At 39.4% G+C, this 13,740-nt stretch overlaps 1 protein-coding gene across 1 annotated transcript in view; it reads right to left on the bottom strand.

The window, feature by feature from the left end:
• The window catches only part of DROSHA (drosha ribonuclease III), a 103,999-nt gene that overhangs the window by 49,757 nt on the left and 40,502 nt on the right, over nucleotides 1-13,740 (bottom strand). Inside the window, exons 14-17 of the mRNA XM_081089710.1 lie at nucleotides 8,074-8,243; nucleotides 3,603-3,727; nucleotides 1,887-1,986; nucleotides 364-471 (exon numbers count right to left, since the gene is read on the bottom strand). Of these exons, the coding sequence (XP_080945836.1) occupies nucleotides 364-471; nucleotides 1,887-1,986; nucleotides 3,603-3,727; nucleotides 8,074-8,243 (503 nt within the window). The remainder of the gene's footprint in view (nucleotides 1-363; nucleotides 472-1,886; nucleotides 1,987-3,602; nucleotides 3,728-8,073; nucleotides 8,244-13,740) is intronic.

A 13,740-nucleotide genomic window follows, 5' to 3' on the forward strand; every position in this document is an offset into this window, starting at 1 on the left:
ACTGGCCTTCACTCAATATGCAGACAGGTGCATCTGAAGAATGGACTGGCCTTCACTCACTATGCAGACAGGGTCTAGCGTTACTAAGGGCCCCCCACCCTACCACTGTGCCTGTGCATGTATGTGCGCACGCGCGCGCACACACACACACACACACACACACACACACACAGTTAATCAAGATAACAGCAAAACTGACAACAAAAACAAAACCCAAAGGACACAAAACAATTTATGGGTGTCCCATTTAGCTACAAGCTAATATGTTTCGCAGAAACTTCTCAGAATTAGGAAAACTTCAGCACCAATGATTTTTAAAGGAAGAGGCATACAGGATGACTGTATTCCCAGAAGCATCGTTACCTGACAGACATCAGAACGGATGCCAGTTTTCCAGAATCCTTGGCTACTGAGCTCCACTGTTACTTCTCGCCTCATTGTATTCTTCTGTCGTATTTTTTGGAGCGCTTCCTAGAAGAGAACTCATTATGATGAGTCACCTGATGGTTGTAGAGCAATTTTAAGCCAAACATCAAGCATTAGAAAATAAGCTAGATTCATTCAATATCACCCTTACATTCAGGCAGTCAAACCTCTTCATGCCAAATTACAGTAATTTACTTGAAATGATGGCCAGAATGCTCAAAGCCTTGGGTAACTAGATAAGAAAAAGATCTAAGCCAAATCTACCATTCTGGCAAGTTCAAATTAAAAATGACCTTTACTGATTTTTTAAAAAGTAGTGTTTGGGTTTTGAAATCAGCATGTAAAAATTATAATTATAGCAAGCCTATGTCAAGCCTTTACATCTAAGAAATACAATCAATAAATTAACCTGCAACCCACGTAATTCTAAAAGTCGCTTTCAAATTTGCCAACCCATTATAACAACTCTTATTGGGAGGATACATTTTATTTTAAAAAATACAATAATCTAAAACTTCTGCAAGACATAGTCAGGAACTCTTTCCTTTAACTGCACTTCAAATAATTAAGCATAAAAATAATTTTATATTTGTATACTTACTCAGTAACAACCTCATAGGAATTCATAATACAAAGGAACCACCACCACCACCACCACCACCTCCACCCCTGATGAGAGGAAAGCTCAATGGACTATTTCAGAAGTCCACACAACCACCTTCTTCCCCGGGGCACCAACAGTGGGACAGCTCAGTAGCCTCTCTCAGCCCTGCTTCCCTCCCCTTTACCGAAGCTGAGTGGCTCAAGTCACAGTAAGTGACGAAGCCAGAATTCAAACACCTTTCCCAGCCTCAGAGCCTTGCTCTTACACCACCAAGCAGAATAAACCTCACTGAGGCAAAATCTATTTTGATACCAAATTCATTTACTCTTAAAATTATAACTAAAACATTAAGTGTTCCTGGAATATAAAGATAGTATGACCCATTAGTAAAGACATGTGGAATGTAGAGCATAAAACCTTACAAAATAAGTTCACCCACTAAACTGACAGGCATATGGAAGACAATCTTTTACAACCTTAACAGCAAGAAATTTGCATAAGATCCAAAGTTATATGATGTGCAGTCTAATTATGATAAAAAGCTGATCCAGCCAGTTTTATATTTTAGTTTCTATAAAAGATACATTTATTCCCAATGGTAGCAATCCTTTAGTTAAGAAACTATGCTTCTTTATAAAAAAAGAAAAAAGTATCCTTTTTAGGAGGAAAAATGGTTCCTTAGATACTAATGAGATGAAAAAAAAAATCAATCAGCCTACTAATGTGAGGAGGGGAGTAAACTATGACTTTTTTAAAGTCTTTTCCCATCTTATTCAAAAGTGTAGTGCCATGCGACAACCTTGAAATCAACCTGAAGCACATCATCAATCACAGAAGAAGAGAGCTCAATACCCACCTCCCTCTGGGCCAGCTTCTGTTTGTCCGTTTGTTTGACTTTGGGACTATTTGCTAGGAGGTGGCGAAGTTTCACATAACTCTTCCACAGTTTCTGGTACCTAAGGAAAAGGACAGACAGACATCTTAAACAAAGAGCAGGCCCATCTGAAGCACAATAAAGCCAGTTGTCTCAATAGCCCTGTTCAATTATAAACAGCATTCTTTTTTTATACCATAATAGCAGCAAACCTTCATTCTAAGGAAGGATATGGTTTGGGGGGATTGAAGGTCAGGATGACCAAGAGCTATCTGGAACCTAGTTTTAAGCTGATTATTGCTTATTTTGGTTGAAAAATGAGGTGTCACTACATGGGTGAATCTATCTGGAAAGAATTCCAAAGGAGATATACAAAACCAATAGAAACATATGCTGTTTCTCATTGTTACCTCTTTGAAAGTGACAAATTTTATTTAAACATGTACTTTTTGATGTTTGCTAAGAGAAAGACCCCTCAATAAGGATACTGTCAGTCTCTGAACGGCCTAGACTGAAAGTAAAATTTGGAGAGTATTAGAAAGAAAGCCATATCCGTGCCAATACCCTCGCTACATAGCTGCATCCATTTCTCCAGTGGGGAGGGGGAAAGATGAATGGTGTACACTCATCTGTATATACCAGGACAAGAATAAGCGCGTTTGTAGCCAAATATGTGGTAACCTAGATGGGCCTGAAGGATGCTATTAAAGTGCCCTGGGAATGAAGGGGAGTTTTTTATCAGTTCACACTCCTGCCACCTGAGTCCACGAGAGCCTAATCACATTCTACTAACATTTTTCTGACAAGAAGGGACTTTCAAAGGGTTTTCTGTCATCTTGAAGCTGGTTCTGTCATTGAAACTGCTCCTTTCTCGGCCTCAGCTGGGTCTCTTTTTGATAACAGTTTCTTAGAGAATGGAGGAAAGAAAGAAGTACTTACACAGTGCTTGGTTCACTGCTTCATACTTTTATCCAAAGGGGGGGAAAAAAGAACAAAACCCTTTAGCCTCTTCTAAGATATTAATCAGAACTGTATTTATGAATTTAAGAGCCCAAATGCCCTTTTCTCTCATTATGAATCCTTTAAAAAAACTTTTAGCTCAGGAAACTATTCGTTTGTTTAACAAGGAAGGAAATTCAAACATTCCTGAAGAAAATAATGGTAATATTTCCAATCCCACACATGTTCATCTCCTCCCAGAAAAACACTAACATGCCAGTTAGAAAAACCCAAATGTGGAAAATAACATCAATTCTGAAAGTCAGAAGCCACAGCTTCTCCTTCTAACATAACCCTTAGCTTTGCATGGGGTCTTGAGCTCTTATTAAGGTGCTCCAAAAAAATAGAATCTGTTTGAATTCAGCAGTGCTAGGGACCAATATGATGCTATTTTCCTCTATCGGGCACTGAAAAAATAGTAACAATAAGTATTATAAGGATGAATAAATGAAAAGTTCCTTAAAGGTTAAATACATACAGGACTCTTGTTGACCAAGATTTCCAAGGATAATCGATGGAATAATAATTTCCTGTAAGCTACCAAAATTTGTTTCATTTGGTGACCTAAATTTGAAAACATGGCTCATTTTAGTTCTTAATTTTCAAAAAGGAAAACATCCGCTAAAAGGTATTCCTCTGCTAATGAAGCTGTGAGTAGAAGGTGAAATTGGCTAAGACAAACACCGAGAAATATCTTACTGTGGGTCTCCTGCATAACTCAACTGTGCAGGGCGTATCCCAAAGTGAACGATTATTGGAAAAGTAATCACATCGGGGTTGAACTGTTCACGATCCAGTTGATCGATGCGGACAGAGCTTGGTTTCTACAGAGAAAAATCAAAGCCATTTATTCCCATAAGAAGTCTGTAAGTATTGACTTTAACCTAAGTAGGAAAGAAATTAATCGAATTTTTTTTCTAGGAAAGCCTCATCCCCAAAGGAAAAATGTCACTTGAACCCTTTAGTCATAGCAGCTATACTATATAAAAACTATAATGTCATCCCTGTAAATGAGTCCGTGCCATTTGGCATAATGAACAATGATCTTGTCCTTTTTTGCAGTCCACATGGAAACCTTTAAAAATTAAACTTTTAAAAGGACACCTAGTCAGATATAACTTTTCCTTAACCTCTCCGAAGGCACCGGGGAAGTATTCCACATCACGAGGAAGAGATGTGCTGGCTTATTCTGTTTTAAGTTCACATTTCAAATGAATAGCTTACTTCTCAGAATGCACAGACAGATGCCTCTATATACATTTTCCCCATTAGTTCTCTCTGTACCTTATTGTATTCCTTTAATTCCACATCTTTAAATTAGAAGGTATGGTAGTACAAAAGCCAAATGGTTAAGTTCCTCTTATTATGTCCATGTAGGCCATTTTTAATTTTAATAGAGAGCTTCATATTTTTTATGCAAGTCTAATAAAAATAAAGTGAACAGCTAATTCCTTCTTGAGTTACTAAAATATGAGGAACCATTTATAAAATACCTTTCATCCTGAAAGCTTAAGTTTGTGAAAAGAAGGTAAAATCATGGAGAGAATGTTTTAGCAACCCTCTTGCTTATGCCCAATTCTCTGGCAGGCCTCTATCATTACAAACTAAACTCTTACTAGGGGATTGTGGAGTCTTTGGCTCAGCTGCTTTAAACCAAAGGCTACAGAACTGACCCACATGGAGGCCAATGAGCTTCATGATGTCGCCCAGCAATGACCAACAACTAGAGTCTGGTTGGTGGTCTGAACTGTCCAGGACTGAGGGGTTTCAACGCTAAAAGCGGGGCAGCCCCCAACAACTGGGACAAGCCGGTTATCCTACCCACAGCTGTAGCCCCAGGCAGCCATCTGACAAATCCAAGTAGGGGACAATGGGAATAGGTTTGTGTAAATCCATCCACATTAGTTTAAAAACAACTTACACTTAGGTTTTTAAGGAATATTTAAATGTGATTTAACAATCAAAATTTCACTAGTATCTTAAAAAGTTAGCCTCTGCTCTCAAAATTAATAACTAGAGAAGATGTTGGTCACAGGTAACCTAGTATAAAATTATGTAAGTGCTTATCAACAGTAGCAACATATTTTTTTTAATTTATCTTTATTGTTGAAAGTATTACAGATGTTGCAACATATTATTTAGGCCTAAGAATTGGTTCCAATATTTTGTGCATCAAAGCACCGGGAAAACTGCACAACTGAAAGGTGCTAGTGAGTTATTCGTGTTCCCAGGATTTTAAACACCATGCTATGGAATCCACAAGGAGATACTGACTTAAAATATCTATAGTATCTCTAAATTTATACATGTGGGGAGGTGAAGGAAATCGGTCTTAGAATTTGGCCACACTCTACAACAGCTATCCTACCATCTTTGTAGGAACAGAAGAAAAAAACATTCTCCCTAATGACCAAAGTATTCTCTGGCAGAAGCAAAGTGCCCAAAGAGGGAGATTAATTCTTTTAAATTCTGCAACAATAAAGTACTTAATGTGACCATAATGTCTTGAAAATTAAGTAAATTCCCGAATATTCTTACCATTGGGTAATCTTTCAAAGCAAGTATGAAATGTACACAAGACCCTATTCTCAAAACAATATAATGGAAGATGTTTGAATCATACTGAGTTTCCAGAATGTGTTCCTCCTTTAAACATATTTTTAGGTAAATACTAAAAAAGAATTAACTTCAACATGTCCCAAAGCCTGGCATCCAAATTTACCTTTTCTTATTTCCACCTACTTTCCAACATAAACCTTTCATCCTGGTTTCTTCATTATCTTCAAACTGGCCAAACCCCATGCCAAGTATGTGCATTTAAACATGCCAATAATTTATACAATTTCTCAATTCCTTAAAGACCTTCCTGTGGTGTTTATCAAGTATCCCAGCAGCCCCGCCGAGTGATCTCACCTAAAACTACAGGCTTTCCTGGCTGGCTTTTCTACTGACTGGCCCATTGATTCAAGGGTTCATCACAGACTCCTTTTACGTGGATATGCTGTGAGACGGCACCTGGACAAGCGTCATACACATCTATATACTTCACTAGCATCTGGCTCACATGGTTGTCCCTCAACAGTAAGTTGAATGACGACCCTGGTCACGGACTAAATGTCCTCCATGCCATCAGCTAAGTAACAATCTGAAGTCCCTGGGATTTTTTTTAAACTACAGATCCTGGAGTGTCTGGAGTATATAGGGTCAATGATGGCATTCTTATATTTTCAAAAGTTCTCCAACTGATTCTAGGACATCAGGAAATGTTAGCCAGGACATGGGAGGAAGCTCCAGGGAGAAAGTGTTCCCAAAGTGTCCACTGTAAATCATGGGATGCTTGGAGTGGACCCACCAAGATGAAAAGATCATGTCTGCCACCACCATCACCTGAACCCAACTTCTGACCCCACTATAAACCCGACAGAAGAAATGTAAATTTCTGCAGCTGTTTAAAGGAGAAAAATCAAATTCACAATCACACTCTCATAGTGCTATGACTTGTATATTTCTTTTCAAGTTACTTTAACAATGATTTATGTGGCTTAACAATATAATAGTAAAAACTGTATGACTTTTTAATTTTAAGTACATTTTATGTTGAAAAACATTTTTATTAAACACTTTAATTTTCGAGATCTGTTTAAAATAACTGGCATTAGCTGGAGTGTTTGGTTTGCAAATAGCCACATTTTGTTTGTGCAGATGTTGCTGTCATGCTACAGAAAGTTGATCCAGAGTTTTTATTTTTATGAATCATGACTATTGAACAAATTTGGCAGCCTTTTTAAAACAACAGCTTTGTTTAAATAGATTACTTTGTTTCTTTACATGGAAATATTGTAATTCTCCCTTTCTGGAAAACTTATTCTGATAAGATGCCAATATATAACTATTTTATGAAATAACATATTTTGAAGAAAACATAATTTTAATTGATGTAATATATAAAACAGCATTTTCTTTATAAGATAAATCTAGTTATCTTTTAATTCTCTCTTTTAAATTTCACATGTTTATTTCAACAACTAACATTAGAAGCTAATTTTAAAACAAAATAATAAGAAACAAAAGAAGTGGGAAATATTTGTAATAATTATGGAAAAAGAGCAATAAAAGGATCAATAAAAAAGGACAAATACCACAACAGAAAATTTGACAAAGGATATTGATAGGCCATTATCAAAAGGCCAATAAACATTTAAAATATCGATTTTTGTTAGAAACTAAAATAAACGCAAAACTGAACGAAATAATATTTTTCCCTATCAACTGACAAAGTTAGTTTGTTAACATAGTATAATACTTTTAACAATAAAGATTTTTAATTTTTAAACAGTATAACCAATATGAAGAAATGGGTACCCTCATATCTTCCTAGTCAGAGCACACATTTTACAACCCTTCTGGATGGTATTTGTCCTATGTATCAAAAGACTTAAAATGTGTATACAGCCAGACTACTTCTTCCTAAGGAGTTAAATGGATAAATATTCAAAGACACATACATATACATATATATATGTACACACATATACAAATTCAATATAGCATTATTTGCTTTAGCAAAAGTCTGGAAGCAACCTGGGTACCCAACAATAAGGAGTTAATTTTATAACTTAGGGGTCTTTTTTTTTTTTAACACTCCTTAAGAAATTTATGACTATGAAAAAATGATATTTTGTGGTTGTTTCTGGAGGATAAGGAGTTCTAAATATTTAATAATACTATTTAATAGAATGATGCCAATTTTGTTTCAAAACAATATGAAATATATCCTAGAGACCAGAAAACTGAATACTATCATCTCTGTAGAATGGAATCATGGGTAATTTTTATTGCCTTCTTTGGGCTGCTTTTTGATTTTCCTAATTTTTCTATAGTGAAGATATATTACTTTTATGTCTAAAAAAAAAAAAAATCAGAACTGAACATAGACCTAAGAACTTTAAAAATCTCCATAAGGAGCAGAATAAGTTTACCAATAAGATGAACTTACTACCAAAGGCACCTATATTATAATATTTTTCGTATCTATTCAATAGTTAAAAATTACTCAAGGATGAGAGGGAATGAATACATAAAGCTTTGAAAATGTTGTCACTGTTTTTCTGAAACATTCCCACCCGGAAGGAAGGTGGCTGGGTCTGAGTGTGTGAGCACCAGAGCCTACCGTGCCGGGGTTGGTGACAATCATGCCCTTGCACTCCTCCGCATATTTCTGCCACTCGAGCTCTTCCCACTGCAGCATGTTGGCGATCTCCTCCTCCGGGACCAGCGCTTTGCTGCACCGTAACAAGTAAAGGAGAATCTGGTGCATGGACAGCACTTCCTTCCCTCCATCTGGGGTGGGAGCAGAGAGAAAGGGGAGAATGAGGCTGCTCAATGCACAGCTAGTCATCAGCCAAATAAGGAAAAACAAGACAACAGAGACAAAAGAGCGTTCATAAAAAGGTAATTTAGAATTTACATTGTTTAACCAGGTGCCAAATAATCCAAAAGCCATTTGTTTCATTGATAAACAGTGCTCATAAACCATCTCATTTACTAAAATGGTAAGAGCAACATTCTAAATGATAAAAGGCTCCATTTGTACGGTGTGAATATAGAAAAACGTGTCTATCTAAATAAATTTAAAACCATCGAGCATGAAGAACCACAGCTTACAATCTACAGAACTTAAATATTTTATCATTCTTTCTCGGTAACAGATGAAAGCTCTTTAGCAGGGATGTTATTATCTTAAGGAAATTCTAAGCTTTTGAGATATTTATGGATGTTTTCAGCTTATTGTGTGATGGTCTAATTTTTTGGTGCTAATGTGCCACACCTGCCATGATGAATAGTCCTAAAGAGCCTGTACTAATATCATGAAGATCATTATGGAGCTAGTACGTGGAAAAATAGCAAGTATTCTGAGGCTTATGGAGCACATATCACTAAGTACAGAAGGTAAAAACAACAAAGGACATAATTAAAGTACTCTGGAAAAAGCCAATTAATCTGGTACTTGATGAACCAGAGATTCATTTAATGTGAGCATTAATTTCCAGTGCTCAGGTTTCTGGCTTCTCTTTGGACTTACCTCCTTGACCAGTATGTGTAACTACCTTATACCCCTTTTCTTGACTTAGGCCTACCCAAAGAAAGGACAAGAGCCCTGAGGATTTGGAGGACAATGAGTACCCTCCCCAGGTCAAAAAATACTCTAGGAGCCGCAGTATGAGGCCAACACTTCATGGAGAATGAGGAAACCAAGATGGTGGGGATAGGTGGGCACAAATGAGAGTGTCCTATTTGTGCTAGAGGAGTGAGATACCCAAAACTGGGGCTACCAGAAAATGCAAAAGGATAAAAGATTTTCATACACGTTGCTATGGGCTAAAGCTTGGACAGGCCTACACATCTGAGAAAGAAGAAAATAAATATCAAGATTTCTCTCTGGTGTGTATGAGGTTTTTTAACCCCAGATGCTACTCTGAAACTAGATGACATTGCTGCTACAGAGCTACTATATATAGGCATCCTGCATTCATTCATTAACCTAAATATTTGTCCATTCATCCAACAAATCATTACTGAGCACCTACTATGAAACAGGCACTCTTCTAGACACTGGAAACAGAGTCTCTATGTCACTTTTATTTGACATGCCAAGGGTATTTCCCAATTTAGGAGAATATTCACAAGATAAAGAAAGAAGGTCACCTCATGCTCACCAGAATGCTTCTACCTAGCCTGGGCGCAAAGCTGCCAACAAGCCCTAGCCGGTTTGGCTCAGTGGATAGTGTCGGCCCACAGACTGAAAGGTCCTGAGTTCCATTTTGATCAAGGGCATGTACTTCGATTGCAAGCTGGATCCCCGGCCCTGGTCGGGGTACGTGTGGGAGGCAACCAATTCATGTATCTCATCCATGTTTCTCTCTCTGTGTCTCTTCCCATCCCTTCCACTGTCTCTAAAAGTCAATGGAAAAATATTCTTGGGTGAGGATTAACACACACACACACACACACACACACACACACACACACACAGAGCAGCCAACGAGGCAGGAGAGTTTTACAGCAGCATAGAAACTAGAAATACTTTTCTTAAAAAAAACACACACATCAGGTGCAAAGTCGGTCATGCTGAAGGTGAAAGCGTAAATCCATGTTGAAATCTGCTAAATATTTAAAACAGCACCTAAAACCTAAAAAGACAGAGATTTACCACTGTGAAAAAATGTAGAACCCCGAAGCAGATAACCTAAGGAGGGGGACTGAGGCACTGCTCCAGGGGCAATGAGGTGCAGTCCTTATGGAAATACAAGAGAAGGTAGACAAGAGAATCCTGCCAGAGCCCGTGCAAGGGCTGTATTCTCATACCCAGCCCAGCAAAAAAGACCCTCATAAATATTTGAAAAGTGACTTTCTGAAGCAGATAAATAACATGGCCACTTGCTCACAGACTGCCATGAATTTACTAATGTTAATGAATTGGCTCTTTTGGTTTGTCTGCTTTGCTACATGTTTATGTTGGGGATTTATGGAACGGTGTCACTGAGGGCTAAGAAGCCATTTTTATCTCCCTGGCTGAGATAAATAGGACACGATACAAATGAGAAGTGAGAGTGGGTACGCTAAGGTTAGCAGGCGCTGTGCCAGCACTGGGACTGGAGCCGTGACAACGGGTCATTATTCGAAAAGAACTGGAGTTTGTGTTTCAGGGAATGAATCTGGACAGTCATTAATGAACTGACAGACTTTATAACTGTTTCTTAGAGACCCAATACTCTGCATTTATGTTGTCTGATTATTTATAACGTTATTTGCGGGGGAGGGCAATTTGTTAGGGAATTTGTGTTAAGAATATGGCTGGTTACACAAGTGCTTCTCAACAGTCTAACACTCAATTTTAACAAACACAAACACGCCTTCCTCCTTCCCTACACTAGGAATAACTATACAGCTGCATTACTATGTCCCCTGTGTATTCCTGCTAAGATGCCTTTAAATAATCTTGTCTAAAAATCTGTATTAACAGGTATTCTCTAAGCTTTCCAAATACAAAGTTATCCCATATAATAAAAGGCTAATATGCAAATTGTCCCCTCGACCAGAAGTTCGATTGGGAGTTGGGACAGGGAGAGGGGCCAGCCGGCCAACTGCTTGCGGCCCCTCCACTGGCCACCACCATCCCCGATCGGCCCCTCCCACCCCGACTGGGGGCAAACCAGCCAGTCAACTGCCCAAGGACCCTCCCCCCAGCTGGCCCAGCCCAATTGGGGTGGGCCGGCCGGACCCCACCCGTGCATGAATTCGTGCACCGGGCCTCTAGTACTATATTATCTCAATTGATGTTTTTTTAATTAAATCTTTACTGTTCAGATTATTACAGTTGTTCCTCTTTTTTCCCCCCATAGCTCCCCTCCACCCGGTTCCCACCCCACCCTCTGCCCTTACCCCCCCACACACACTGTCCTCATCCATAGGTATACGATTTTTGTCCAGTCTCTTACCGCACCCCCCAAATCCCTTTCCCCCCGAGAATTGTCAGTCCACTCCCTTTCTATGCCCCTGGTTCTATTATATTCACCAGTGTATTCTGTTGATCAGATTATTTATTCACTTGATTTTTAGATTCACTTGTTGATAGATGTGTATTTGTTGTTCATAATTTGTATCTTTACCTTTTTCTTCTTCCTCCTCTTCTTAATACATTTTAGCATTTCATATAATCCTGGTTTGGTGATGATGAACTCCATAGCTTTTTCTTATCTGTGAAGCTCTTTATCTGACCTTCAATTCTGAATGATAGCTTTGCTGGGTAAAGTAATCTAGGTTGTAGGTTCTTGGCATTCATCACTTTGAATATTTCTTGCCACTCCCTTCTGGCCTGCAAAGTTTCTGTTGAGAAATCAGCTGACAGTCATATGGATAATCCCTTGTAGGTAACTGACTGTTTTTCTCTTGCTGCTTTTAAGGTTCTCTCTTTGTCTTTTGCTCTTGACATTTTAATTATGATGTGTCTTGGTGTGGTCCTCTTTGGATTCCTCTTGTTTGGGGTTCTCTGCACTTCCTGAACTTGTAAGTCTACTTCTTAAACCAGGTAGGGGAAGTTTTCTGTCATTATTTCTTCAAATAGAATTTCAATATCTTGCTCTCTCTCTTCTTCTGACACCCCCATAATTCGGATGTTGGTACGTTTGAAGTTGTCCCAGAGGCTCCTTACACTATCTTCATATTTTTGGATTATTTTTTCTTTTTGTTTTTCCGGTTGGGTGTTTTTTGCTTCTTCGTTCAAATCTTGGACTTGATACTTGTGATCCTCTAGTCTGCTGTTGGAACTCTGTATAATATTCTTTATTTCAGTCAGTGTATGCTTAATTTCTAGTTGGTCCTTTTTCATATCTTCGAGGGTCTCACTAAATTTATCGGTGGTTTCTAGAAGATTCTTGAGTAACCTTATAACCGCGGTTTTTAACTCTATATCCAGTAGTTTGCTTTCCTCCATTTATTTCATTTGTGACCTGTTTTTCTGTCTCCTCATTTTGGCTGCGTCCCTGTGTTGATAGAGTGGTTTTCTGTGCTAGGTGTCCTATAGGGCCCAGTGGCTCAGTCTCCCCAATTACCTGAGGTGGACACTCTTGGTGCACCCCTTTGTGGGCTTTGTGCACAGTCTTGTTGTAGTTAAGCCTTGATTGTTGTAGGTATCACTGGGAAGAATTGACCTCCAGGCCAGTTGGCTGTGAGAATCAGCTGTGTCTACAGTGGGAGAACTTCTGTGCTGGAGACACCCCTCCAGGGCAAGACTTGCTTCAGTGGGGCTTTGGTGCTCACTGAGTCTGCCCCCTGAGTGTGTCCCTTATGGATCTGAGGAGTTGTAATCTGGATGGTCCCACTCTGACCACTGGGTACACTGGCTCTTGGATCTCTAAGGAGGTGCTAATTTAGCCTCTGCCTGAGGCTACCCAGCAGGAGCTACAAAGAGATCTGCAAATTCCCCTTCCTTGTTTGGGGTTTGGAGGTGCCCAGATGAGGCCCAGCTGTGAAGCAATGCAAGCTGCTATGGGGCCTTGGGCCTTCTTTTGGATGTTCTGGGTCTCTCTGACTCAGCTGCAGTCTGTTCGGCAATTTTAGATTGCAAAAAGCCAGGTCATTCATACGGAAAAACAGCTTGGGTGGGGTGGGGTCTCGGGAAATCAACAGGGTGGAGCTATGGCTGCTCCTCAGCCCTGCCCTAAGAGGTCCCGGGTCCCAGTGTCCTGTGGTAATCGCTGCAAGTACCTCTGAGAGAAAGTCACCCTCGAGTTCCACCTGATGCCAGACAGTCCAGTTTCACCCCGTATGAGCCTGGGTCCCCAGAGACTCGCCTGGAACTGGAGTTCAGAGCAGTCGGGAGCTTTAGACTCCTTCCCTATTGAAAAAGACAACCGCGTCCTCAGTTGCCAGCCCTTTCCGTGTGCGCCTCCATACCTCTGCACTTTACTTCCGCACCTCCTCTGAGTCTCAGTGTGCTTTTCTCTTTCCTTCTAGTTGTAGAATTTCCACTCAGCCAGCCTTCCTGTGGTTCTGGATGGTGTCCATTTTGTCTTTTAGTTGTATTTTTGAAGTGGTTGTGCGAGGGAGCAATTTCCGGTGTTTACCTATGCCACCATCTTGGTTTCTCTCTTGATTTTTTTTTTCAAACCACGCTTGTCTCCCTGGGAATATTGAGATACACTCCCACCTGCTGGCCTCTGTCAGCCACAACTGAGAACTACTTCTCCAGGGTGGGGCAATTTCCAACAATCAATCTGCTAGATAATCAATTTGCAAAACTGATTCAGGATTTCCAAAGTTTTACTACAACAATGAT

The sequence above is a fragment of the Myotis nattereri genome, assembly GCF_964212035.1.
Source record: "Myotis nattereri genome assembly, chromosome: 4".
Lineage (NCBI taxonomy): Eukaryota > Metazoa > Chordata > Mammalia > Chiroptera > Vespertilionidae > Myotis > Myotis nattereri.